The 27,501-nt window shown below is 48.1% G+C and overlaps 1 protein-coding gene across 1 annotated transcript in view; it reads right to left on the bottom strand.

Annotated features, from left to right (window-relative positions):
- The window catches only part of RNF10 (ring finger protein 10), a 551,920-nt gene that overhangs the window by 117,393 nt on the left and 407,026 nt on the right, over window positions 1-27,501 (bottom strand). The window contains exon 15 of the mRNA XM_078667693.1: window positions 14,070-14,130. Within this exon, the coding sequence (XP_078523819.1) occupies window positions 14,070-14,130 (61 nt within the window). The remainder of the gene's footprint in view (window positions 1-14,069; window positions 14,131-27,501) is intronic.

Below are 27,501 nucleotides of genomic sequence, written 5' to 3'. Positions count from 1 at the left end.
TCTTCATAGATGATGATGCCGAAGTAGTCGACGTAGACTAGACAACGGCAGCTCTTGTCGACGGAGGAAGCGATGAAGAAGTAGTCGACGAGATTAGCAGTTTTTGAGGTAAAAACTGCGTAGATGGAGTCTTAGACGCCTGAGAGTCAGATCTCGAGGGCGTATCAGGTGCAGGAAGGCTGAGGGGGAGAACTCACCCCTTTTGAAGTGGAAGGTTGATCCTTGAGGTTTCTTCATCACTTTAGGTTTAGGAGATGTCTTCTGATGTTCACTGGTTCTCTTCATAGATTAAAGTTTTGATGGAAGACACTTTACATCTGAGACAGGGTTCTCTGAAGTCTTCAACTTCTGTAGCCACAGAAGGAGACGGCCTTCTCTGTCTTTCAAGGTCTTCTGAGAGAAGGTTCTACACATCTTGCAATCCTTACCTTGATGTTCAGGATACAGGCAATATATACACTTTTTATGAGGGTCTCCAGAATGAAGTCTCTGCTTTCCACAGGAACCACAAGTTCTGTAGAAGAGGGACTTCTTGGTGGTAGACATTCCAAAAACTGAAATCCTGAGCAGGTCAGGGAGACTCCCTTCACACGACGTGCGGTAGAAAATCTGAGGGTCTGAGCCTCTGAGGAGAACATTCAAAGAGGGTGCTGACGCCTGATTGGCCGGAATTTGGAACAAAACATAATGACTAAGATACATCATAGAAGAGATATGTGATATGTAGGAAGGTAGATCCCTGACTATGGTTGCCCCCAACTTTTTGCCTGGTGTTTTGCTGGTTTTCTGACTTAGTTGACCTGGGACCCTGCTATTCAGGGCCCCAGGCCTACTGCTCTCTCTGTAAAATGGATTCCATGTACCTTAGGTACATATCTAAATTGGATACTGAGTCACCTTATCGGTCCCTGTACAGTGTACCTTAGGTACCCAGGGCATAGGTGTACCCAGGGCCTACCAGGGGCTGCAGCATGTATTATGCCACCCCTGGCTGACCATCCAAATCTGACACAACTGGCTGCTTGACAGCTGGGGCAAGGTGGTGTAATCACCCTTTGCTTTAGATATAGTATACCTATATCTAACCCTAAAATGGACACACAGATCTCCTATCAGTCACTCCTATGGCAGGCCTTAACAATCCTGAAGGCAGAGTGCTTGGAATCGTGTGAGATGGTGCTCTGGCATGAGCTGAGCCTGTCTGCGGCTTTCGGGATCTATCCCTTAGCCGTTTCCATGATATCGCATACCATATACTCTTAAGTGCATTATAATCCTCGCGGTTATATGCCAACTCTGGTATCGCTTTATCAAAACATGTCGAGTAAGGTGTCATACGAATTGGAATACTAACCCCTCGCCAATTCTGGCGACGGGGTTAGCATTCCACCCTTCTAGAGGGACACGACATGTATGTAACCCCTAACCCCGGTTAAAGTCAAACAGAGCCTCAGCTCCACAAAATGGATGCTGCCACCGAGACACAAGTCTGCCCTCCTGCTGCTGGGAGTCCTCCCAGAGCAGGAGATAAGGACAAAGGGTTTCCTGCCAGGGGCGGTGCCAGCACCGTCCCAGACAGGGTTTTGTGTATTGTAGGTAGGCAGGGCTTTAGAGGAAGGTGACTGCAAGTGGCACCCCGGTGCTCACTGTGCATAGGCCAGCTGAAACCAGTTCCAGGGGCACTCCAGCCCCTGGCCTGGGGAAAGCCCGCCAAGGAAGTGGGTGTAACCACCCCCCTCCTGGTCCCACCCATAGGGCAGGACTTAGTCGCGTGCCAGCCCCCTTTTCCCAGATAAAGGTAGAGACTGGCCCCCTTCCAAAACGGATCATCTTTGAATCCTGAAACTACTTTCCACGAAAGGAACTCAAGACTTCTTCCTAAGATTTCTCCCTTGTGACTAAGGAGTAGTCACCCTGCATCCGCAGGCACCATCTAAGAACACTGCGGTCTGCTGCAAGTCCTTCCTCCGGAATCCGACTGCCCAGCTCGACGAGAACCGGCTTCCCTGGCACCTCTGACCTCGACCTACATCATCAGTCACGCTGAGATTCGTGGGTGTGACGAGACCTCGAGGGACCGGCCATCTTCAAGACTGCACGACTTCTGCACAGCAAGCCCGCCGAGTGAATTCCTGGTGAGTGCTTTGGGGTCCGAGAAGCCCCCACCCTGAGCAGCTCCAGCACCGAAGAGCAGTCCCCCAGCATCTCCACGATCTGCGTGGGGCCCTTCTGCTTTTTACTGCTCACCGCGTTGTTTGGCTACTAGCCCGCTGGCTTGTGGCCTTCCTGACGACGCCCGACGACAACACTGCTGCTGGTCTGGTTGCTCCAGACTGGCCCTTGCTTCCCTCCATCGGGGAAGTACCCTGGACCCTCCTGGTCCAGCTGAGACGCCATTTTAGGTCCACCGCGTGGGCCTTGCATTTGCCAAGACTTGTTGCCCAATCCTGGGTCCAGCGACGTCGACAGCAAGAACCTTCGTGGGACAGCTCGCACCTCCATCCTGGTCGCCGACAACGCCTCCTGGTCCGAGAGACTGCAGAGCCCAGCAGCGCCCACTCACCTGACTGCGGTGACTTCGCCCGGTGCCATCCTGGTGCCCACTTAATCACTGGCTAGTGATTCAAGAACTTGGTCCCCTCTGCTTTCAGGTTTTCTTCTTCCTTGATCCAGGCTTGGATCCATCGAACTTTCCTTCACTGGTCGCCTGCCAGCAACTTCCTTCTTCCAGGCTCCTGGTCCGGCAACGAGATTCCCGACGTCTTTTCAGACCTATGCAGCTGCAGCCCCTGGGCTAGGTAACTTCGGCACTTCGGTGTCCCAGCATAGCCTCACTATCCTAGGGTCAGGATCCACTGTCGTTTTCTCCCTACCAGGTCGGGTTCGCCCGTGAACACTAACTTTGCCTTTACTAGCCTCCATAGACTTTGTCCCGCATCCCGCGTGAGAGTGCACACTCTGCACCCGAGTCCCCTAGGTCTCCTAGAAGTAATCTAACGATTCCCTAGTCAAGTCCTAGCGATTCCAAAGCCTATTAGTACTGTACTTACCTGCTAGTAATTTCGCATTCCACTTTTAGAATATATGGTTTTTCGTGCCCCTCGGGCATTTGTGTATAACGTGCTAACTTAAGTATTTTCATAAGAGTTTTGTTGTGTGCTTAGCACCCTGTCCTCATAAAGAGTACAGGGTTGTTGTGATCCTAATAAATACATTGTTTATTTTCATAACACTTGTGTGGTGTCCTTTCACTGGGTGTTCAAGGGGTAATGTGATGGTAAAACAGCTGGCTTAACACGCCCTCTAGAGTCTTAGCCTTAGACTGCTCGTATCCATGCTACTAGGATAGCTGGTCTATAAGGTTGACTTACAACCAATCATCAATAAGGGTTGTTTGGACTGATACATAGTGATCACTAGAATAGTGAGCACTGCATATCAGGCCAACTTCTCACATGATCTATCTAGGAAAAACTCTATGGTTTTACTTTCTCTATGTGTATATGCTTGTGTTATGGTTACACTGCTATGTTATTTACCGTGGGACTCCCACTTCGACGACGGGGAATATTCAAGCATGTGAATCTATGAAAGATACCCCAATACTGGAGAAGGAGGATTACATTTTGGCGTTACCTCTGCTTGCTTAAGAGGTCAACTCAAATCTGCCGAAAGATCTTGCAAGCTTGCACTGGACATGCACCACTGTCCTTGAAATTGAAAAACCTGGGGGTGTGAGCACACTGCCTCGCATACCAGAACACAATTCACCTACATGCATTGTGGTAAATGCAGTGCATAATAACACAACCTTTAGTTGCAAAATCTTTAAGTATTTATTATTGTTGGTGCAGCCAGTGCTGGGTATCTCCAGACACTTATTTCAGGATTTGTCCTTCAGGAGAGAATACCACATTTCATTTCTGGGTAACTGGCAAGCATGCTGAAGTTTCTCAGGTTTCTGTACCACTCCTAGAGCATAGATGCACCTGTGAAGACTGAGCAGCAGACAAATCTTGAAACGCATATCTAAAGATGCACAGCAATGACTGCACCAGCAATGGTGAACACCAACTTATGAGTGTTGTAATGCACAACAGTTACCACAATGCATCTGGGAGAACTGTGTACTTTAATGCCAAGCAGTGTCCTACTCCACCCTTTTACAAATGAGACCTGAAAGCCACGGTCCATGAGATCTTTGCTTTCGGTTGCCCCTTGGACTGAACGCAACTTGCTTGCTACATGACCGTGCTTTGTGAAAGAATGCAAGAAGGGTATTAACAAGCATTTGAAATGCAATAGGTCTCGTATTAGTGAGAGTTAGAGCTATTGGCATAGTGAATGTAAATGTTTTTTGCTTGTTTTTTGGATTGAAGTGGATGTGTGTGGTATGCAGTAGAATGAATATGCTACTTACCAGTATGCATCTGTTCTTGGCATGTAGGGCTGCTAACATTCATATCTTTTGCATAGATCGCCGCCTAGTGTTGGGTCCGGATGATTGCACATTGTTGTCCTGGAAGAGTCTTCAAAGTATCACGAGATAGGTGGCTCCTCCCCTGGACTACAGTGCGCATGGGCATCGACTCCATCCCCAGATTGTTTTTAGCCATTGTGGCAGAGATGGAGTGAAATAGTGTAAAGGATGTCCATGCTAATGATTGAATGCAAGAGTATCTGCAGCCGCTAAGGGCACTTGGGAGGAGGGTGTACGATATGAATGTTAGCAGCCCTACAGGCCAAGAACAGATGCATACTGGTAAGTAGCATATTCAGTTCGAGGCATGTGGGCTGCTAAATTCATATCTTTTGCATAGAATACATAGCAGTCCCTCCATCAACGGCGGTTGCCCGTGCCAGCTGCAGAAGTCTGAAAGAGTGTCTTGAGAACAGCCTGTCCTACAGCTGCTTGCTGCTTGGAATGCACATCGACAGTAATGTTTGGTAAATGTGTGCGGTGTAGCCCACGTGGCTGCTCTACAAATATCTTCCAAAGGAATGTTCCCCAGGAAGGCCATGGAAGCCCCCAACTTGCGTGTGGAGTGCGCCCTTGGGGGTATTGTTAAAGTACGTTTAGCTTTTTGATAACAGATTTGAATACACTTAACAATCCATCTGGCTATTCCTGCTTTGAAAATAGGGTTGCCTTTGTGCTGTGCTGAGAAGGCAACAAAAAGTTGTTGTGTTTTCCTGAAGTGTTGTGTTCTGTCAATGTAGTACATCAACGCCCTCCTAACGTCCAATGTATGGAGCATTCTTTCCGCCACTGTTTGTGTGGGTTTTGAAAGAATGCGGGCAGGTCAATAGTTTGGTTGATATGAAACTGTGACACCACTTTCGGAAGGAATTTGGGGTTAGTGCGTAGTACTACCCTGTTTGAATGAATTTGTATGAATGGCTCCTGGATTGTGAGCGCTTGCAGCTCACTAACACGCCTGAGCGATGTAATAGCAATAAGAAAGGCCACTTTCCATGTTAGGAACTGGATTTCGCAGGAGTGCAGTGGCTCAAAAGGTGGGCCCATCAGCCTAGTGAGGACCACATTGAGGTTCCACACTGGAGCTGGTGGTGTTCTCGGAGGAATGACTCGTTTCAGTCCCTCCAGGAAGGCTTTAATGGCAGGCACCCTGAAAACAGAGAGATGCTGCCTGTTCTGGAGATAAGCCGCTATGGCGGATAAGTGTATCCGAATGGAAGCATATGCTAGATTGCATTTGTAAAGATGTAACAAATAGCAGATGATGTTAGGAATGGATGCATCCAGCGGGTTGATATTGTGTTCTGTACAGTAAATGACAAACCGCTTCCATTTTGCTGCATAGCAAGCTCTGGTAGTGGGCTTTCTCGCCTCTCGTATGATATTCATGCATTCAGGAGGCAGGTTGAGGTAGCCAAACTCTAAGACCTCAGGAGCCAGATCGCCAGGTTGAGCTGTTGCGGAGCTGGATGCTGAATGGCGCCATGGCTCTGCGTCAGGAGGCTTGGAGAGAGATGCAGCCTTTGATGCGGTACCACGGAAAGTTCTAGAAACGTGGTGTACCATGGTTGGCGCCCCCACGTTGGAGCAACCAGGATGAGCGTCATCGAGTGTTGCTTTAGCTTTCTTGCCACCAGCGGAATGAGAGGCGCTGGGGGAAAAGCGTACGCAAATCTGCCTGACCAGTTCATCCATATCGCATTCCCTTGCGATTCTGGGTGAGGGAACCTGGCGGCAAAGCTTTGGCATTTTGCGTTTTCCCTTGTGGCAAAGAGGTCTATCTGTGGATGACCCGATTGTTGGAAGTACGGGTGGAGTACTGATGACCCGATTGTTGGAAGTACGGGTGGAGTACTGATGGATGTATCTCCCACTCGTGCATTTGATGGCTGTATCTGCTGAGCAGATCCGCCATCTGATTGTCCTTGCCCGGGAGGTGTTCCGCCATGAGGAAAATGTTCCTCTGAATGGCCCACTTCCACATGCTCTGAGCCAGATGAGACAGCTGTGGCGAGTGAGTACCTCCCTGCTTCTGGATGTAGTACATGGCTGTCATGTTGTCCGTCCGGATCAACACGACCTTGTTGCACAGATGTACCTTGAAGGACTTGAGCGCCATGAAGATTGCAATCAATTCCAGGTAGTTTATGTGCAACTTCTGTTGCTGAGTTGTCCACAATCCCTGCACCGTGTAGTGGAGCACATGAGCTCCCCACCCTTGGAGAGATGCGTCCGTCGTTAGGATAATCTGTGGCACAGGCTCTTGGAACGGTCGTCCCTTGCAAAGGTTGTGTGGATTCCACCAATGCAGAGAGTTGTATGCCCGACCGGTCACCAACACTAAGTCTGTCAGTTGTCCCCGAGCTTGTATCCACTGATTTGCCAAGCATTCTTGGAGCGGACGCATATGCAACCTTGCATGCGGGACTATGAAGATGCAGGAGGCCATCATGCCTATCAACTGCATGAACACTCTCGCTGGTAGTGAGTGTTGCGGTCTGAACCTTTGGATCAGCGACTGAATGTTGTCGATCCTGACCGGGTTTGGCTGAGCCATAGCAGTCAGGGTATTTATTGTTGCGCCCAGATACTGCCGCACATGGGCTGGCTGAAGGTGCGACTTTGGGTAGTTTAGCGAGAACCCCAGACTGTGGAGGCGAATAGTGTGAGACATGTCTGCGGCGCACTTCCGTTCCGACTTCGCTTGAACGAGCCAGTCGTCTAGGTAAGGGTAGACATGTATGTTCTGTCTCCTGAGGTGCGCCGCAACTGTCGCCAGACACTTTGTAAACACTCTGGGGGCAGTGGTCACTCCGACGGGTAGGACTTTGAACTGATAATGCCTGTTGTGGATGGTGAACCTGAGGTATTTTCTGTGGGATGGGTGGAGTGGTATGTGAAAATAAGCATCCTTGAGGTCCAAGGTTGCTAAGGAAGTCCCCTTGGTTTAGCAGGGGAAGAATCTGTTGCAGTGTAAGCATGTGAAAGTGTTCTGACAGTATATACAGGCGTAGATCCAGAATGGGTCTGAGGGATCCGTCCTTCTTTGGGATAAGGAAGTACAGGGAATAGACCCCTGTGCCTTCCTCCTCCACTGGTACGAGCTCGATTGCGCCTTTTTGCAGCATCACCACTACTTCCTGCTGCAATAAGTGCAAGTGCTCTGCCGACATAGGACGTTGTCTTGGGGGAATGTTGGGTGGAGTGGAGGTCAACTCCAAACAATAACCGTACTGGATAAGCTGTCTTACCCACCTGTCTGTGGTGATGGATGCCCAGACTGGCTGGAACTGCTGGAGTCTCCCCCCGACAGGTGTTGGATGGTCGGGGGGCAGTGACAGAGAGTCACTGTTTGTTGGCGGCAGAGGAACGGGAGTTGTTGTTTCCTCTGCCTCTGCCCTTGGCACTATTACCTCTGTAACCCCCTCTACCCTGTTTGGGGTACGAGGATTGTGCGCCACCTTTCGTGAATTGTGTCTGTTGACCCAATTGTCCTCTGGTAACACCGCGTGCACCTGAGCGACGAAAAGTGCTCCCCCATAACTGTTGAGACTGAAGCGCTCCCATGGATTTAGCGGTCTCATTGTCCTTTTTAATTTTCTCGAGGGTGGTGTCAACATCTGGGCCAAACAGTCTGTCAGGATTAACGGGCTGGTTGAGTATTGTTGTTTGAATGTCAGGTTTAAAGCCTGATATGCGAAGCCATGCTTGTCGCCTTAACATGACGCTAGTGTTAATCGCCCTAGCTGCTGTGTCAGCCACATCAAGTGCACACTTTATCGCAGCGTTTGAAATGAGCTTTCCCTCTTGTATGAGCATTTCTGCTCCCTCCTTAAACTGATCAGGTAGGTGTTGAAGGAGCTGTTCTAGGGTATCGTAATGCGCCCTATCATATCGTGCCAATAGTGCCTGTGTGTTTGATATACGCCAGATATTGGCAGCCTGCGCAGCCACCCTTTTGCCCGCTGCCTCAAGCACTTTCGACTCCATGTCTGGGGGAGGAGCTTCACCCGTCGTCTGGGAGTTCGCCCTTTTGCGGGCATTGGCGACCACCAGCGAGTCCAGAGGCAACTGTCCCCGAATATATGCAGGGTCCCCAGGTGCCGGTCTGTATTTCTTTTCGATACGTGGGTTCACCACTCTCGCCCTGGTAGGTTCCTTAAAGATCTCTGGGGCATGCTTAAGGACACCTTTTAGCATAGGAAGTGTTTTAACTGTTCTCTCTGAGACAGAAGGTGTCAAACAAAAAATCTTCTTCTACCGGGTCAGCATGCATGCCACATCATGATTGGCAGCTGCCCGCTCTATCAAGGCATTAAATGCCGCTGTATCCTCAGTTGGGGATGTACGTGCACCAAAACCCTGTGGGTCCTGTACCACCTGATGGCCTCCCTGGTCACCAGTGTCGTCATATGAGTCCTGTTGTACATCAGGGTCATTGCCGGCTGGGAAATTGTACTGTTCATCCTGGTCATTGTCCTCTCCCCCTGACTGGTTGGGGGAAGGTGATGGACTCCTCCTTGGTGGAGGCTGAATAGGTTCAACAAGGGCAGGAATGTCCTGTGCCGGCCTTTTCTTTTTCAGTGGAATGACATAGGATTCCAATGGTTGGGAAGTGATCTTTCGTTTATAGAGTGTCAATTTCCCTGTGTCTGCATCGATGTAATGCTCAGAGTGTTCTTCTGAGTCTTGACGTCGATCCAATCGGCCCCTTTGTGTAGAAGGTTCTGACGTTTCAGTGATCTTCGGCACCGATTTGGTTGCAAATGCCTTCGGTGCCACCTTCGGCGGCAGAGTGTAGAGAAGCTTGGTTGAAGTCTTCGCAGGTGCGTTCACCGGTTTCAGAGCCGACGGCGTGCGAGTTGTCGACGTTGAAGCCTTGTCCCGAATACGTTTGAGGGAGTCAGTGACCTGCTTTGTGAATGAAGCGGAGGGTTTGGTAACCGATGTTCCATGTCCGCCCCTATTGGAGGACCTCGGTGGCGACAAGGTGACATCCGACGAATCTTCGGCTGCAACGGTCCGTGCCTCCGTTGTAGGCTTAGGCGCCGATGCCGTTGCTTTAGATGTGGTGTCTTTGTGCCGATGCGCAGTGCCTCCGGACTTTGGGTCGTGGTCCTGTGCTGATCTTGCTTCGACCGCTTTAGTGGACTTTGCCGGCGTAACCGTGCTCGACACGTGATGGACGACCTTCTTCGAGGACGGGTCCTTGGCCACTTTCTGCAGCGCTGCCGACTCGACAGCTTTCTTCGACTTCGGAGGGCCAGAGGGCGACTGAGTCGATGAGGGAGCAGGCTTTGTTATTTTTGATGGTACGTCGGCCATTTTAGGTGTCGTCGAATCCGAAGGTTTCGGTTTTGTTTTCGATGGGACGTCGGCCATCTTTGGTGCCGTCGATTCCGAAGGTTTTGGTTTCGATACGCGCAATGGCATCTCCGCTGGTGAGTCCGAGGCCGGGCCAGAAGGCGGGGCCGTGGATAGCGGTACAGGGTCGTGGGTAAGGCAGAGTGGCGATCCCTTGACCCGCGGCTGAATCATGTAACTTTCGGGGCATAGCTCTTCCTCCGAGCTATCTTCCGCGGCCCCATAAACTTCTTCGTCGTCCCCTACCTCCTCGACGTATTCAAGGTCTTGGCTCTGTTCCTCGATGTGTTCCTCGGGATCGGCCTCGACCTCCGTCGACGGTGGTGAAATCTGAAGATGATGGCTTCGGCCTTCTTCTGCGGGGTCGTCGAATATGTCGTCGGGTGCCGGAGCCGCTCGCCGGGCCTCGAGGCGCGCCGAAGCTTGAGCGTTTTCTTGGACCTGAACTTTGAGCAGGCCATGCAGTTGTCCTCGTTGTGGTCTGGCGAGAGGCATTTGTTACAGACTGGATGCACGTCGATATGTGGGTATTTGGACCCACAGATGGGGCAGAACTTGAACGGACTTCGTTCCATGGTAAGATCGTCGGGGTCTTGCTGCGACGAGAGGGCCTCGATGTCCGAGGAGCCACCTATCTCGTGATACTTCGAAGACTCTTCCAGGACAACAATGTGCAATCATCCGGACCCAACACTAGGCGGCGATCTATGCAAAAGATATGAATTTAGCAGCCCACATGCCTCGAACTTATGTGGTATGTGTGCAGTCTAATTATGTGGATAGTAAATATGTGGTAATTACTGTATAGGAATTGTGTGTAGTGGGATTGTGTGTTAGGAGGAGTAATTATGTGGTATGGTATTTTGTGTTGTGTAGTGGAATTTAATTATGTAGTGTGCGGTTGAATTTTTGTGATATGAATAGTCAGTAGTGTGAATTTGTGGAGGGTACATTTTCCACAGATGAATTAAATTAGTTATTTACTCCAGCAAGCTGTTCAGAAATCTTTTAGTCCGGACCAAAAGTGCAAGTCAGATTTATTGATTTTGCCAATGCTTGTTCAAAGTTAATTTTTACTTTCTGGGTGCCCAAAGAATTTGTTTAACTGACCAGCTAGGTATTGGCCGTATTAGATTTCACCTTTAAACAAAGGAATTAGTAGCCACTTTGATGCCGGAACCCTGATAGAAAGGTGAAAGTGATAGCAAGACCAATCGGAGTGCACCTCATATGTGATTCTCTGTTATGCCGTCCCAGTATTATATTACTAATCATCAATTGAGGATCTCAAGGAAAAGTACATTGTCAGAGTTGTCCTAATAGGAGCCAGCATCTTTAGCCTTGAAATTGCTGTACTTATATACAATAGCGAGACTGCTCCCTCCCACTTGGAAGAAGTTGGTGGTGGAGCTAATTCCCTTTCCACTATTCTTTAGGTTTAACACTGATGGTCCTGAAGGTGACTTCAAAGTGATAATGTGCCACTGAAATGTACGAGGACCTGGATGTCTGATACCCAACTGACAACAGCCACTGAGACTGTTTTCGATCTGTCCTTAAAGTGACTTTTTTGGTGTATGTGAGCAGGTTGGGTATTGAATATGCCTGGTGAGAGAATTAGAGTGCATGATAGTATGTTAGGTTACTATGGAAGTGAGGTCACAAGTAAGGGGATATGTGGTCATAATGAAATGATACAATTGTTTGTGATGAGAATCTATGTGGATTTGTCACAACTAATTGTTGCAAATGAAAAATAATGTAAAAGGGTTTACCAACAAAACAGTTTTATCTTTTATCTTTTTTGTATGTGAACAAATGAAAAAAATATGAAATAATTTAAAAAACAACAAAAAGACAAATTGTAGTTTGTATTGTGGATAGCTCCATAGAGCTGTTAGTCTATACAAAATTAATTCACGCTCTAGCGCCGGATGGGTCTTGGGAATCTAGACCTATACACAGATATCAGAAGTGATCTTCCAAGAGGGAGGGGTTGGGGCTCGATACATAGTACATGTAAGAAAACAGGTAATCGTTGCAGGGCTCATCATTAACAGTTATTTTAGTGTGTCTGTGGAACGTAAATTATCAACCTCAAAAGGATGAATAGCTAAGTCTGCCATGCCATGCATGAATGTGAATTATATGGTGCATTGGCCCACCTAATTAATTTTTTTAGCATATCACTAGGCTATCCGGTTTTAGGTTTGAACCTATAATAAAGGATAAAACCCCACTGAAAGGGAAATCATTTTTACCAGTGTAAATATATAAACACTGAAACACTTTCACAACCACAAACTACATGTCATTCAAAGAAAGGAAGAGGAGTGTGAAGGGGTCATTTTTATTTCTTCCTGAAAGGGCGAATACAATATAACCTTGTTACACAAGGTAGCAGCAAGAAACACTGAGCTAACATTCAGCTTGAGTTTTGTTGTTTAGGGATGTCACAAAAATATTGTTTTTTCTTCCTTTTGCTTTTTTCAGTTTTGTTGTCTTTGGTCTAAAGATGCAGGGTTTAGAAGCATGTTTTAGGTCTTCTTTATTTTATAAGCTGTAAAGAATAAGGAGATATCAAAATCATCTCATATTTTGGCTAAGTTTGATTTTCACCGATAGGTAAAATGGCTGGTTTCATATGTACCATCACATGTACCCACAGAAAATGGGTAAAACCCCTTGATACATCAGCCCCCTTTTCTAGTGAGTCAGTATTGATAGTAGGTGAATTGCCAAACACCCCAGGCTTTAAACATTCAATGCAAAATGTAGTGACAGATGTATGTGAAAAGAGCGGTCACCAAGCATCATGGATAGCGGTGAAAATAAAACACCACTTTTTGAAAAAAAATGGAACAGTGTCACTTGAAATGCTGCTGTAAAAAGTACTTACCAAGTTCAACAAAGATTGGAGTGTTGTTGTTTATATTTGCAGTGATTCAGCTACGTGTATGAAAAAGTTATGTGATGGCCTATCAAAATCGATACTGGAGCACTACACTGTAAAAAATCCTTGCCTCATGCTAGATGGTATGCTGAAAGCATCTTTAAAATCTTTAGAGTTAATGAAGAATGCTATTGACTTTTTAGGCCTTTCTGGTGGACTGTTTTGTTCTGCACGAGCCCTAAAACGCAAATATTTCTCATTTTGTGCTTTGTGTGGCATCAAAGAAAGCCACCCCAACTGTGCCATTTAGCTGGTGGTTCTTAGTCCTAGAGGCTGTGAATGCTTTTTTTATCCATGTGGCAACCGTTTACAGAATGTTTGCGGAGTGACTATGCCAAAGGCATGAAATGGTAGGATCTTCAGCCGCATACCGATAGTGATGTGAAAAAAGTACACTCCTGCATTCTTAGATTTTTACAGGAGAAAAGACTACTGTAGTTGACAAAGAAACGAGTCTGAAACACCCTTGTCTACCAAGTGTTCAGCATAATTTGTGTAGATGTGAAATATCGCCTTGCGAGTAGACTGGGTGACACTTTTAGTGACTTTGGCAAAGCAACATGCTTCATGTTAGAGTGCTTGTCACTTGGAAAGCAAAGAAATGTAGAGGTGCAATTCAGGAAATTATATTTTACAATGAATGAGAAATGGCTTGCAATCATGCATACACATGTCCCTTCACCAACCATGGCATTTGAAGTCAATGAAGCCTCACTGTGGTACTCTGCACATGTTCTATATTCCTTCTTCAACAGGCAATTTTCTCCCGTCTTTCAAAGGTGCTGCTTCATTTTAACCACTTCAATAACTGAGAGAATATGAGCCCAGTTCAATGCATTTGTTTTCAGAATCTCCCCCAGAGTATCGCAATTTTCAGGTGCACCAGTATTGGCATGGAAAGCTATGTCAGTGGCCAGAGTTAGCAACTTGTGTACTGTCTGTTTTGGCATTGCCCGTCCAGTGCCAATGTTGAAGGCCTTTTCATAGATAAAAGGCGGCATTTGTAGGAAAGAGCTAGTGCACATGAACAAGGACTCACTGAAGTATTGTATCGTGTACTACAATAAGTTTGGTTTGAAAAAGCGTATTTGGACCTCTTATACACTGTACGTATACTATCTATATACCATGTGACAGAACTAATCCCAATGAAAAACGGTTTGTGGAAAAGTTAAATAAAACAAACTGTTTCTGAAATTCAGCTAAACACAAAAGTAAATTGTATCAACCCCACATCTATAAGTACTACCATACATGAAATTGCTGCCATACCTTTTCTATTGGTAATTGCCTTTGGCCACACTTCAGACTTTGCCTTCCCAGCTCTCAGCATCTGAAAAGAAAATTAATAAAATCTCTTCTTCCAGCACAGTGTCATATGAACTCTTACCCAAACTACTACACCACATTAAATGGACTCACTGTTTCACATGCAACATCAGCAAAATGACTATGCTGCTATCCCAATCAACTTCAGGTTCTACAAGTTTGATATATCTAATGCAAATAGATTGCTCAAATATATGTAGACACTAGGCAAAATTGTCTATAAATTCACCATTACCAATTTACGATGATCTTGACGTCTAAATTCATATAGAAATCAGTGTTTATGAATTGGTGTTAGATTTCTTTATTGATTGTGGGGCTTGTTGACTGACCGTGTGCAATAAATGCTTAACAATATCCTCTGATAAGCCTTATCGGCTTGCCCACACAACCACAAAATAGCATTTGGGATCATTATAGCCCATGTAAACCAATAATGGTTACCTGGACTCCACACAGTGTACTTAATGTTAGTGCTCTACATAGAGAGCAGCTTCCTACACTGCCTTTCAGACATTAAGCACCAAGGAAACTTAGGGCAATCTCTGCCTAGCTATACAGGCTGATTGCCTAAAATGGTTTAAGTTCCAAGTGTTCTCAACCAGGACATTCGTGGAGAGGCAGCATATTCGCTCTATTCTTAATATCTAGACTCATTTTGAACTGTAATATAATAATGCTTCTCATCTATTGTCTCTCGTGATAATCTTTCCCTCTGCAGTTTCCACCTATGACCAGGTGGTAAAATACACAAGAATTAAAATGGTGAAGTACTGTAGACATCTGACAATTTCTTAAATCAATTACTTGTATACTTGATCAAGTTAATTGATTGCTTTAAGGTATTTAAGGTTTTTACCATTATCAACTTGTAAATAGAGGTCTACCAATCTAGGTATTTGCAAAATCAAAGGTAATCTGACATACAGTGTAAAGAGTCTAGGGTTTCCCTCATGAGTGGACAGCCGGCTGCTATGCTGTGTTAGGGAGTAGTGTGGTCAATGAGCCTTAGGCTTAACACAGGAGTGCAAGACATTTGCAAATACAAACAATGATTAATAAGTGACATAACTCGAGGAGATCCACACCAATTTATAAAAAATAGTAAGTATTTATATATGTTCAGGCATCAGAGAAAAATCGTTCAGGTAAGTACATTTTTAAATATAAACTTATTTCACTTTAAAAAATAGACAGTGCAGTTAGAGTTCTGCTGTGTTATCCTATGGAAGGAAGAGGTATAGTACAGCGACTTACAAGACCAATCTCCAGGAGTTAAGATGAGTGGTAGGCAACGTCCAACGGAGCACCAGCAGTACACCACCAGCAGTACACCACCAGCAGTACACCAACAGTATGAGGGCGGCCGGGTGCAGGGTGCAAAACCATCAGAAGGTCAGTAGGGCTGAACTAGTAAGAGGATTCAGGCCTTGTGATACTTGGGGACAGGGGGGGGGGGGGCGGGGTGGACACCATTGGTCCTCTTCTCCAATGCCCAGGGGCGATGGGTGGAGGTGTCCTTAGAAGTCGGGCTTTTCCTTACCGGAGCAGTCGCGGTTGAGTAGGCCAGTGTGCAGAGGCTGCAGAAGTCAGGGAGTCCAGGAGGGGTGATACCATGATGGACTCGAGCTCTAGAGGGCTGGGGGACCTTGTTGACACCGTTGGCCCACTTCAACTTTGGGCCGGAGGCAACAGATGCAGTGGTTGCTTCAGGCATCTGGTTTTAGCGGTTCCGGGGGCCTCAGAGTCTCTGCTTTTGAAGTTTGCTCAGGATGCATGGAACACTACCACTGTTCTTCGCGAGTCTTGGTCTTTACTGAAGGCAGGCAGTCCTCCCAGGTTTTGGAGGCACACAGCTGCAGGATGAGTCTTTGACACGGGCTAGACAGAGGGCGGCAAACAGGACAGCAGGGTGGGGGCAAAGTCAAGTTCTCTTTTCAGTCTATGGCTCTTCGTGTCCTCCGTAGGCAGTCAGGATCCGCTTCTCTGGTGCCAGGGCTCCCTAAATACTGACTTTAGGGGGAATGTAGGGTAGGAGCCAATGGGCTGACCTCTGGGGTCACTACAGCCCCCTATATGACCACTTCATGTGGAAAGTGGGCATAACCCTGTACCAGAATTACTAAGTATGCATTAAAAATATGGCTACTTCTGAAAAATCGTGTCCATCTCACTCTAGCCCACCTTAGGGGTGGAACTAGCCTGGAGGTGGCACACCTACCCGACTAGCTAATTTGTTAGTCTGTCCTAGTGCCAAGGGGACTCTGGACAGGGATGGGGGTGTCCTCCTCCCCTGTAAGGGGAGCCAGATTTGCCTTCCAAAGGCGGCAGCTCTTTGAAGCTTGACAGCCCAGGAAGGCTAATCAGCAGGTCATCCTGTGAGAGTGGGTGTTACACCCTCTTCCCGGACAGGCTGTTCTGGGTCTCCTGAGATTAAAGGCTCTCACCCTAGGGATCCGAAAAGTGTCTCAGGTGGCAGGCTGGCAGAAAACAGTCAAGCACACCAGAGGGTTGTGGTAGTAAGGGGGCACATCTCTAAGTGCCCTCTGCATACATGTATTAGTAAATCTAACACTGGCATCAGTGTGTGGTTACCAATGCTAGATGTTTGATACCAAACATCCCTATTTTCAGTGAAGCCATCATGTAGCTGTGAAACTTTTTTCACCAGTGTCCAGCGCGTCTAAAAATGGCTTACTGGTCACTTGAACTGACTGCTGTAATAGGACTGACCAGCACAGGGGCATATCTGCTCATGCAGGTATGGCCTTACAAATTATTCAGCACCCTGCCTTAGGGCCGTCAGGTCTGCTGTAGGGTTGACTTACAAATATTACATGCAGTAATAGGGACATGGCACGCAAGGACTTGTGGCATGTTTTGTATTCACCATGGTCTTCACCAAGACAAAGCCTTCAATGGCAGTCTTGCATGTGCTTGGTGAGGGGTCTCTTAGGGTGGCACAATTCATGCTGCAACCCTTGGGGACACTCTTCAGTACCTCAGGCCCTAGTTACCATTTACTAAGTACTTACAGAGGGCGGTGGAAACTGGACATTTTTAGCAAAAGAACACTGGTACGGGGGGCCTGGTTAGCAGGAACCCAGTACACTTCAAAGTTTCATCAAATACCAGGCTGGGTAAGGTGGGGTGGTGAGGGGGGGAGGGGGGGTGGGATAGGGGATTTACTGCAACAAAAAACTGTTTCCTACAACAGACCAGTGATTTTGTTTTGCTTTTTAAGTTGCTCACGCCCTGGCTCACATTTATGTTCCCTTTAATACCAAGACCCTTAGACAATTCTAAGCAAGCTTTAAATACTCTAGTCAGAGGTTCCTGAAATCCTGATAATTACCTGAAGTTGGTGTAACCAGGCACGCTACAAATGCTGATAATGATTGCTGCGTCTGTCTAATAGACGAGCATTTTAAACATGCTTCAGTCCTTAAAGAATAAAGCACTGGAGAACCAGACTGTCTCAATGGGGCCTTTTCTGGTCAGGGGCATCCTGTAGCACAATCAACTGAGGCAGAGAGTAGGTTTCAAGCCTATTCTCCAGCCAGAAAGTAGTGAGCTAGTACAATATTTACAGTTTACAAAAGTATAGACATGCTGGACGAGGAGCTTTCCTAGCAACAACCCTTTCAGTTGAGCCATTAAACATTTTCATGTCAGAAGAATGGTAGGTAGAATCATTCTCCCATCAAAATACAATGAATGTGTCTGGAAAGCTCCTGGCTTGGCTCAGCAAAAAAGAAAAGGGCGGAGAGATGGGTGGAGCAGATTACAGACTCTCAGGGAACGACATACCGATCGGACGTACTTATAGCTGAGGCATTCGCAGACCACTATGAACACTTTTATGAATCTAGAGAGCTGGGGACACGGGAAGAAGCGCTACAGTATATGGCCCAAACTGACGTCCCGACCTTGTCCACTGAGGACGCAAAAGCGATGGACTCCGAAATTGCGCTCGACGACATATCTGAAGCATTGGCCAAACTGAGACCGGGGAAAACACCAGGCCCCAATGGCTTCCCGGCCGAATTCTTTAAAAAAACGGCTGATCTACTAGTAAAACATTTGAAGGGCTTATATGAGGATGCCCTCCGAGACGGCAGGCTTCCCCCTGATCTGACTATGGCTACTATTGTCCCCATTCACAAAGATGGCAAACCGAAGGAGCTCTGCGAGTCCTACCGTCCGATTTCATTATTAAATTCGGAAACGAAGCTCCTAGCCACTATCCTGGCGATGAGTGAGACGGGTGATATCGCAGCTGATCTTGATCAGACTGGGTTCATACCAGATAGGGCTACCAGACTGAATCTTAGGCGCACTCACAATTGGTTGCAGGAGGTTGGAGACAGGGAGGAACCGCACTGGTTCCTGTCACTAGATGCAGAAAAAGCCTTTGATGCGGTGCACTGGCCTTTTCTAGAGGGGGTCCTACAGAAATTTGGCTTCGGGCCGAATTTCCACAAATGGGTGCAGCTGCTGTACACTGAACCAAGGGCCAGAGTGAGAGTGAACGGAGTCCTCTCACGGGAATTCAAAATAAGACGAGGGACCAGACAGGGGTGCCCCCTCTCCCCACTTTTATTTGCTCTAACGATAGAGATCCAGGCGGCTAGAATTCGCCAGAATCCGACCATTAGGGGATTTCAGCGGACTGAGGGAGATTTTAACGAGGAAAAGATCTCGTTGTACGCAGACGACGTCCTCCTATATGTAACCTCACCAGAGACGTCGATCCCGCAGCTGTTCCATGAACTGGAACTTTATGGTTCATATGCCGGATACAGCATAAACTGGCATAAGTCGGTCCTGTACGACCCCGCAGGGAGAGAGGAGTGGTCGGACCTCCCAAGACGGCTGCTCACTACGACTGGGGGATTTCAGTATTTAGGGGTCTACCTCACCTTAGATAGGCATATCTCATACGCCCGCAACATTGAGCGTATCATGGTTGCCTCCATGGCGGATATGGACCGCTGGCGACAGCTCCCGCTCACCCTCCTGGGCCGAGCGGCCATGTATAAAATGATTGTCCTCCCCAAGTACCTATATGCCCTCCAGAACGAGTACTACCCCCCTCCCCCCCAAAAGTTTTCTCTAAGATACATGCAGACCTTGGTGCATTTCTATGGCTGGGCAAACAACCCAGGGTGGCTCTGACCACCCTACAGAGGCACCAGTATAGTGGGGGAATCTCGCTCCCGAATCTGGAAGCATATTATTGGGCGGAACACCTGGCCCCGATAAATGAATGGTTACACGCGAAGGCAGACCACCCTTCATACGCTCTAGAGCGCCACAAACTAGCACCCAGACACATCCTTTCCTATCTATACGGGGGGCATAGCAGGAAACGTCTACTAAGGCAACCGTAATCACCATTCAGGCCAGGAGGGCGTCCACGAAACGTATGGGGTGGGACGGGAAGCCAACCAAACAGACACCCATATGGCACTGCACGTGGCTGTCGGAGCTCCACAAACTGACAGGGTACAATAGATGGGACGATATAGGGATTTCCACGTTGGGAGACATCTTGGCCAAAGGGCAACTGAAAACCTTCACGGCGCTGACCACGGAATTCGGCTTACACCCCACACAGAGGTACAAATACACTAGATTACAACACGCATGGAGAGCCCAGAATATTGACACTGCAGGCCTGGCAGAATTTGCCCCATTTGAAGGCAGGCTACTACAGGAACATATTCAGCAGAAGGCTGTCTCTCTGACCTATAAGACCCTCACAAACAACATGCTGGCGGACCTGGCCAGGTTACGACAACAATGGGAGGCAGACGTGGGAGGCATGGAAGACATTGACTGGGAACTGGTCTTAACACCCCAGAGAGGTGGCAGTTAAATCCCGCCTCCGCCTTATCCAATTTAATGTGCTACATAGAACCTACTTGGACAGGGTGAGACTTCAGAGGATGGGAAAGATAGATGATGCCAAATGCCTGCGATGTCAGGACCCCAGGGGGGACTTCTTCCACGTTCTGTGGTCGTGCCCTAAAATACAGGGGTACTGGTCGGATGTTTTTACGGAACTCTCCGCAGTACTGGAGACCCCATTACAGATTGACCCCAAGCTGGCTTTATTGGGCATGCCAATCGATGTAGACCTCCCGCACCCTCAGTTGACCTTCCTAGTACTAGCATTAGTTGTGGCAAAGAGGGGCATTGCAAAATACTAGGGGGGCGCCAGAGTTACCACGTATGGAGGAGTGGAGGGGTGGCCTAGATATGTACATGGCGGCTGAGAGGGTTACGTACAAGGCAAGGGGGTGTCCCAAGAAGTTCAGAAAAGTGTGGGGGAAATGGCGAAACTATCACGGACTTGATGCTGGACTGTGAAGGTCCGTTAAGGGAGGGCCAAATCGGAGGGCAAGGAGACTTTCTAACAATGGTAACGCTGATGATGTGGTGGAGAGACTACTTGGAGCTTATTTATGTATGTGATTTACACGCCTTCTTATGGATAGCGGCCGGGAAGGGGCGGCGGGGATGGGGGGAAATGCATAAAGCAATGTTTGGTGGAGCGGACTGCAATGTACAGTTGGGAGAAAATTTTAATAAAAACGGTTTAAAAAAAAAAAATACAATGAATGTGTCACAGATTAGATTTTTTATTTGTCTTATTTGTGATTTACAGCAACCTTATCAAGGCAGTTTAAACTGGCTATATTTTTTAATCATAGAAACTAGATCAGAAAAAAAGGAGGACTGAGGTCACTCCTTTACAGCACAATGTGGACACTTAATGTGATCAGTAACATTCTCCAAATTCTCATCGCCAGATTTTGACTAATTCAGTCTTTCAGGACAATGAGACATGCAGTTTTATTGAATTTCTAAGTTCAGTCATTTTTAGATTCCGTTGTATATCGCAGTTAACATGAATATAAATTCCAGTTGTCAAAGTGGTAGAAGGAATAGGGGGCTTTGAAGCCAAGTGTCCTGAAAGTATTCACTGTTCATGGAGCATATGGCCATATTTCATGCAGCATGTAATTTTGAAAGAAAGCTCAAAGTAGGTTATTAGTCAACGCACCCTTAATGCTGGTCAGTTTCCAAATCAAGACATTTATGCAATTTGGCATGCTAGGAATCCTGAAGAAGCTATGAAGAACTACTCGCCCAGCTCAAGTGAGAAATTGATCAAGTTACTGCTAGTGCCTTCAACAGTATGCTTTTAACTCGGCCAGCTACATTATGATCAATTAAGTGGTTGCTACCTGTTATGTTATATATAGGCTAGCAGTTGAATTTCAGTTTAAAAGGGGCAAATACCGGTTAACACAAAGCCCATCTTTATATTTCAAGGCAAACAGGAGCCAACACTAATGACAACATTCTATTTTCACAAGGCGGTAAGAGGAGCAAACGAGTCCGTCTCAAACTAGTCTAAACTGAAATTATAAAAATGTACATAGTCTTGAGATTCTATAGCTTTAAAAAAAAGATATCACTATCAAATCCTCGCCAAGAGGTGACGGAAAATAAATCTAACCTCTTTCTACAAAAATTTAAAAAAAAACTGGCAACATTCAATAACCTTGTGTGAAAGTGTATCCTGTGAAGACTTGAATTAACATTTTTTCTAAAACTATATATTCTCACCCATTCTGGATTTCGGGCAAGCTCTTTACATAACTCCCTCAACTGCAATGCATGAATGAATGGAAGCAGTAACTGCACTTTTTGTATACAAGGCTGCCAAAGATTATTTGTTTGATAGTGAACTGTGCATCATTGATCATGTGCGATTATTCATTAAACCATGAAATCTGGTGTACTTTTTCACAATACAGTATGTACTTTATTACATAACAAATTATTGCCAAGAAAATGTAATATGGAAGATGCCATAAGGATTGTTGAGTGGCATGCTTATAGAATTATCAGTTCTACGGCACAAGAGTTAATCCCCATCAGCTGAACAGTATACAGTCATGAAAGAATTGGCTTGAGATTTGAAAGAGAAAAGCAGAACTTGGATGGGAAATCAGTCCAATCGTTATCTCCAGAGAATTTCGCACCACATTGCTGTAGATATTTGACCTCAAATGTACTATTTCCATGAGTCAAGGGCCTTATTTGTTTTCCTTTGCACTGAAGTATTGAGGATGATGGTTATGAGAAGTCTACATATTTAAGACACTGTTCACATCTCAAGATTCAATCAATTCAGCACATTTTTGTTTAAAGTGATATTTTAGTGAAAATAAACCCACCGGGCAAGTTTAATATAATAGCATTGTTATTCGCTCTTTGATTCAATCGCCCCACTCATGTCAGACGTCTGTTTAATCAGTTCACTTTCAATAATTGACATTTTTCCTTCAAATTTGCTTCTAATTTAACTTTGAATTTTTTTAATCCACATTTATTGGTAGGGTTTATGGTTTAGCATCACAAAGCATGGATCAGCCATATTAGCACAATTGTCACCAATTACACTGTTAGACGGACCGGGAGGGTCGGCCGAGGACACGGCAGCAGCACATCCCACTGGCGACGGAGGGGCTCTTCCAACCCCCCGATCATCCCTTTGAGCGTGCGGTTGAACCGCTCAACGAGTCCGTTTCCTTGAGGGTGATAGGGGGTCGTGAACCGGTAGGTAACCCCGCACTGTTGCCAGAGAGATTTCATATATTTCGAAATAAAGTTCGTGCCTCTGTCACTGACGACCTCCCGGGGGAAGCCCACCCGGGAGAAGATCCCCATCAGAGCCCGGCCGACTACCGGGGCTGTCACAGTCCGCAGGGGAACAGCCTCCGGGTAGCGGGTGGCGTGGTCCACTAGCACCAGGATGAATCGATGGCCTTGTTTTGTGCGCGGGTCCAGGGGCCCTACGATATCGATTCCGACCCTCTCGAACGGGGTGGTGACCACGGGAAAAGGTTGCAGGGGGGCTTTCAGTTTGCGGCCGCTCTTCCCACTGGCTTGGCACGTGGGGCAAGATCGGCAATGCTGGTGTACATTGTCCCTCATTTTGGGCCAGAAGAAGTGGGTCACCAGGCGGCTATAGGTTTTGTCTTGACCCAAGTGTCCTGCCAGGGGGACATCGTGGGCCAGGTTTAGCAGAAAGTCTCTAAAACGGAGGGGTACCACTAGGACTCGGCTGGCCCCCAGCTCCGCGATTCTTTGCTCACTGTACAGCAGATCGTTGTCCCAGTAGACCCAGTGAGTTCCGGAGGTATCCCCTGCGCTTTGGGCTAGCGCTTGCTGGCGGAGTCCCTCGAGGGAGGGACAGGTCTTTTGTTCTTGGCGAAATTGTTCTTGCGTGGGCCCCCCCTCTTGAGGCCACTGGTCGAGGTTAGCGAGGTCTGGAGGTTGAGCTGGTTCGGGGGGGGCGTCACGGTCGGTGGTTTCGGCGGGGGCGACCGGAGGCGGTGGCGCCGGCCATTCGAGTTCCTCTGGGCAGGTGTTGGCACGGGCGGTCATGGACCGGGTGGTGACGCACGCCCAGTCCGGGACGCCCAGCATCCCCAGGTGCTCTTTTCGTTCGACTGCTGCCCATGGAGAGCTTTCCAGGTCATTACCCAGGAGGCAGTCTACGGGGGCATCATCTCGGACCGTCACCTTCAACATGCCGGAGACCCCTCCCCATTCGAAGGGGACGCAGGCCATCCGACACAGACTTTCTGAGTTATCGGCTGAACGTACAGGGCAGAGAATGTTTGGTAAGTATTGTTCGGGGGTCACCAGGTGACAGCGGACGGCTGTTACACTGGCCCCAGTGTCACGAAGGGCTTCAGCCCGGCGTCCATTGATGCCCACCCATTGGCTGTACTTCTGGGTATTAGCGGGTAGGGGGACCCGCGGGACCAGGTCTCTCCCCCCTAGGCAGGCGAGAGCCATGGCGGCTGGCTCCCATTCTTGGTGTTCCTGTTCATATTCTTCTTGTTCCTCTGAGATCTGTTCCTCCCCCAGAGCAGCAGCGGCTACTTGGCGGGGTCTTGGGCTCTGGTACTGGGGGCAGTTTGGGTCGTTTGCATAGTGTCCGACTCGTTGGCATCGATGGCAGGTAACATTGGCTCGATGTCCCGGTCGCGCTGGGGTGCTGCCCCGGTTGGCCGGGGGGGTGGGGCTGGTAGTGGGGGTGACCGGAGCGTTGCTTCTTCCGCGTCCTTGGCCTCCACCTCCTCGGGGACGGTGCTGACCATTGTTGTTCCGGTTCTGTTCGGAGGACCCATTTCGACTCACTCTGGTGATCTCCCACCGGTCTGCTTCGGCTGCGAGCTGCCGGGGATCCGTTAACTTGCTGTCGAGGAGGTGCTGGCGAAGTTCAATGAAGCAATTGTTCGACAGATGCTCCCATACCATAAGATTGAACAGTTGTTCGTAGGTTGTGACCTTGCTTCCTTTGATCCAGCCCTCGAAGGCTCGGCTAAAGTAATTGACATAGTCCACCCAAGTTGTACCTGGGATGCGGGTGCAGTCTCGGAACCTCTGACGGTACATCTCGGGTGTGAGGCCATAGCGGGTGAGGAGTGCAGCTTTCATATGGTCATAGGAGGTCATCTGGTGGTCCGGGAGTTGCAGCAGGGCGTCGCGGCCCTCATTGAGGAATCTCCCCCACAGACCGGCCCCCCAATCGCTTCTATCGATCCGGTGTGCAGTCATAGCGATTTCATAGGCCTTAAACCATTGCTGGATGTCGTCCTCTCGGAAGTATTCTCGAACGACATCCTTGGGGATGTGTACCTTCTTCTCTGTTGCCCCTGGAGTGTGGGGTTGCTCGGGCACCCCTGCTTCTTTATTCTGTTTGCGTAGGTCGATTTCAGCTAATTTCCGCTCATGTTCATATGCCAGTTTCTTTTCCTCGAGCTCCCTTTGTCTCTGTTTCTCCTCTCTTTCTTCTCGGAGACGCAGGTGCTCTAAGTTGATTTTCTGTTCGGCCAACTTCAGTTCAACGTCCATTTTGAGCCGGGCCATTTCCAGCTCGTGTAGTCTGGTTCTTTCTCGTTCCTGGATCTCGTCTGGCGAGAGACCCGTTCTTCGTTCTTCAGGGGCCATGGGGGTTTGTGCTGCGATGTCTTGATCGGGGGTTCCGGCAGCCCCGGTTTCTGCCCAAGATTCTAGGGCCTGCTTAAAGTCATCTTTGGTATTTAGTCCGGTGGTAGCGATACCTAATTCGATACAGAACTGTTTAAGTTCACGATGGCTGTACTCGTTCAATTTCTCCATCTGGAATTTCTCCGTTGATCCGCTGTCTTTAGTTGACATCGTGATTCGCCGTGGGGTGAGCTACTCTCTGTACGGTTTATGCGGTGATTCGGATCCCGTCGCTGGCCACCAATGTTAGACGGACCGGGAGGGTCGGCCGAGGATAAGGGGAGAGGTCTCCGGGGAGAGCCGTCTCCAGCGAATCGTACAGACAAGTAACTCCCCCCCCCACAGACGGACACCACACAAGGATAAAGTTCAACGATACTTTATAGGGAATTCTTCAAGTACGGTAGAATGGTACAAGGAGGTCTGGACTCAGGGGTCCCCTCTATTCTGGTCTCTGTTTGGGAAGAGGGTAGCGGGACAGTCTTGTTACCAAAAAGATGGCAATAGCTCTCAATCCTCGAGCTCGGGGGTGTAGATGAACGGGCCGCGGCGGAGCCAGCAGGTCCCGAGATGGATGAAGGAAGACGACGGTCCGCGGCAGAGCCAGCAGGTCCCGATGAAGGTGGTGGGTACAAACGGTCCGCGGCCACGCCAGCAGGTCCCGACGACGATGAAGGATAGGGGGGTTCCCAAAGCCGCGGCAGCGCCAGCAGGCAAGACGAGGGTGCACAAGACAGAGCTACGGCAGCGCCAGTAGTCCGTCAAGGATGAGTTCTTCTTTGCGTCTCTCGACGCAAAGATACAACTCCCGTCCTGCCCTGGAGCTGCCCCAGTTATAGGGCTGGTGTGCTTTGATGTCCGGACCCTCGCACTTGGAGGTCGGGAGGTCCGGGATGAGGGAGTTCAGACACCCAGCAGGGGGGTGGAGCCAGCGCCCGGGGAGGCGATGGGCGAGCGGTACTTGGCGGGGGAGAGCCATCGACACCTCTTGCTCCCATTGACTGACCAAGTAGCCTGCTCACCTCCTGGGTGGATGTTGGTGCCGGAATGTCTGAGGCCTGGCCAGGCCCAGGGTTGAGGTCGATCGGGGGCCAGGCGGCCTCGTGGTGGAGTGTCCAAGATGGCGCCCAGGATGGGCGCGCAGGCCGGTAGTGGGTCGGCCTACGCGGTCAACAGGTTCGGGTGTAGGGGTCCCTGCGGGGACGGTGGACGTGCAATGGTGGTGTGTGGTACTTGCGTGGCTGGCTCGGGCCTGGTTGGGCCGGGGGAGAGCGGCCCTTCATGTGGCCTGTCCAACATACACCATTTAAGGAAACATTTTACTGTGGTTACTCAACAGAAGACAGCTTTGGAGGGCACGCCTGTCCTCAGTCCAAGGTGGAGGAGACAAGTTCTCCGAGCCATGGAAGCAAGACAACCTACACAGATAATCAGATAATTGGTGGGCACTTTCCACCAAAATGCTCAACAGAATTCCATAAACATAACATGCCATTGTTTGTTCAGCCTGACGGTCTAGCAAACTGACCAGCAAAAGTTCCACACATTTCTTGTTGAGGCAGGGCTTTCTATTCAGATACCGTCTTCAAGTGCACAGCAAAATACTATCCTCATTCCACAAGAACATCTCATTCCATCAGAAACCTGAAAGTATGCTGGCTTTATATTCCCCCAACCCATAGTTAAAAGCCCTGCAACAACAATTACTTGTTGGGAGTAAAAGCTATATTATTCCTATATTCATTTGTTGTTTAGAAGACGCTCTACGAGTTAGATTCTCATTAGAGTGAGTGGAAACTAGAAGGGTGTTTTAAATTGCTCTCATTCCAATATTTGTTATAAAAATTCTGCAGGCGTCAAATACATGCCGGATTGCCTTAGGACTGGCAATTGTTGGTTTTCTTAGAGTCCTTACAATATATGAAATGCAGTCAAATACTACAAACTGCTATCTTTTATGAGCTAGTCAGTTACAGATAGCCCAAAGAACACCTAACCATCACAGCACACTAAACAAGCATTGGCATAGTCAATAGGTCTCGCTTTTGGGACCTTATAAGTATTTAGTTATACAGCACAATATATTTGGTGCAACAACATTAACTGTGGCATGGTTAAACACTTATAAGGCCCCAAAGGCGAGATCTACTGGCAATGCCAATGCTTTTTTTTTTTTTAAGGACAAGCAGTGCTATCAGGCTCCGGCTGCCACTTAGAGTTAGAGAGGTGTGTAGAGAGAGGTGTGTAGAGAGAGAGAGGTGTAGAGAGAGAGAGAAAGAGAGAGAGGTGTGGA

The sequence above is a fragment of the Lissotriton helveticus genome, chromosome 11 (assembly GCF_964261635.1).
Source record: "Lissotriton helveticus chromosome 11, aLisHel1.1, whole genome shotgun sequence".
Lineage (NCBI taxonomy): Eukaryota > Metazoa > Chordata > Amphibia > Caudata > Salamandridae > Lissotriton > Lissotriton helveticus.
This window is presented reverse-complemented; position numbering and strand designations above follow the sequence as displayed.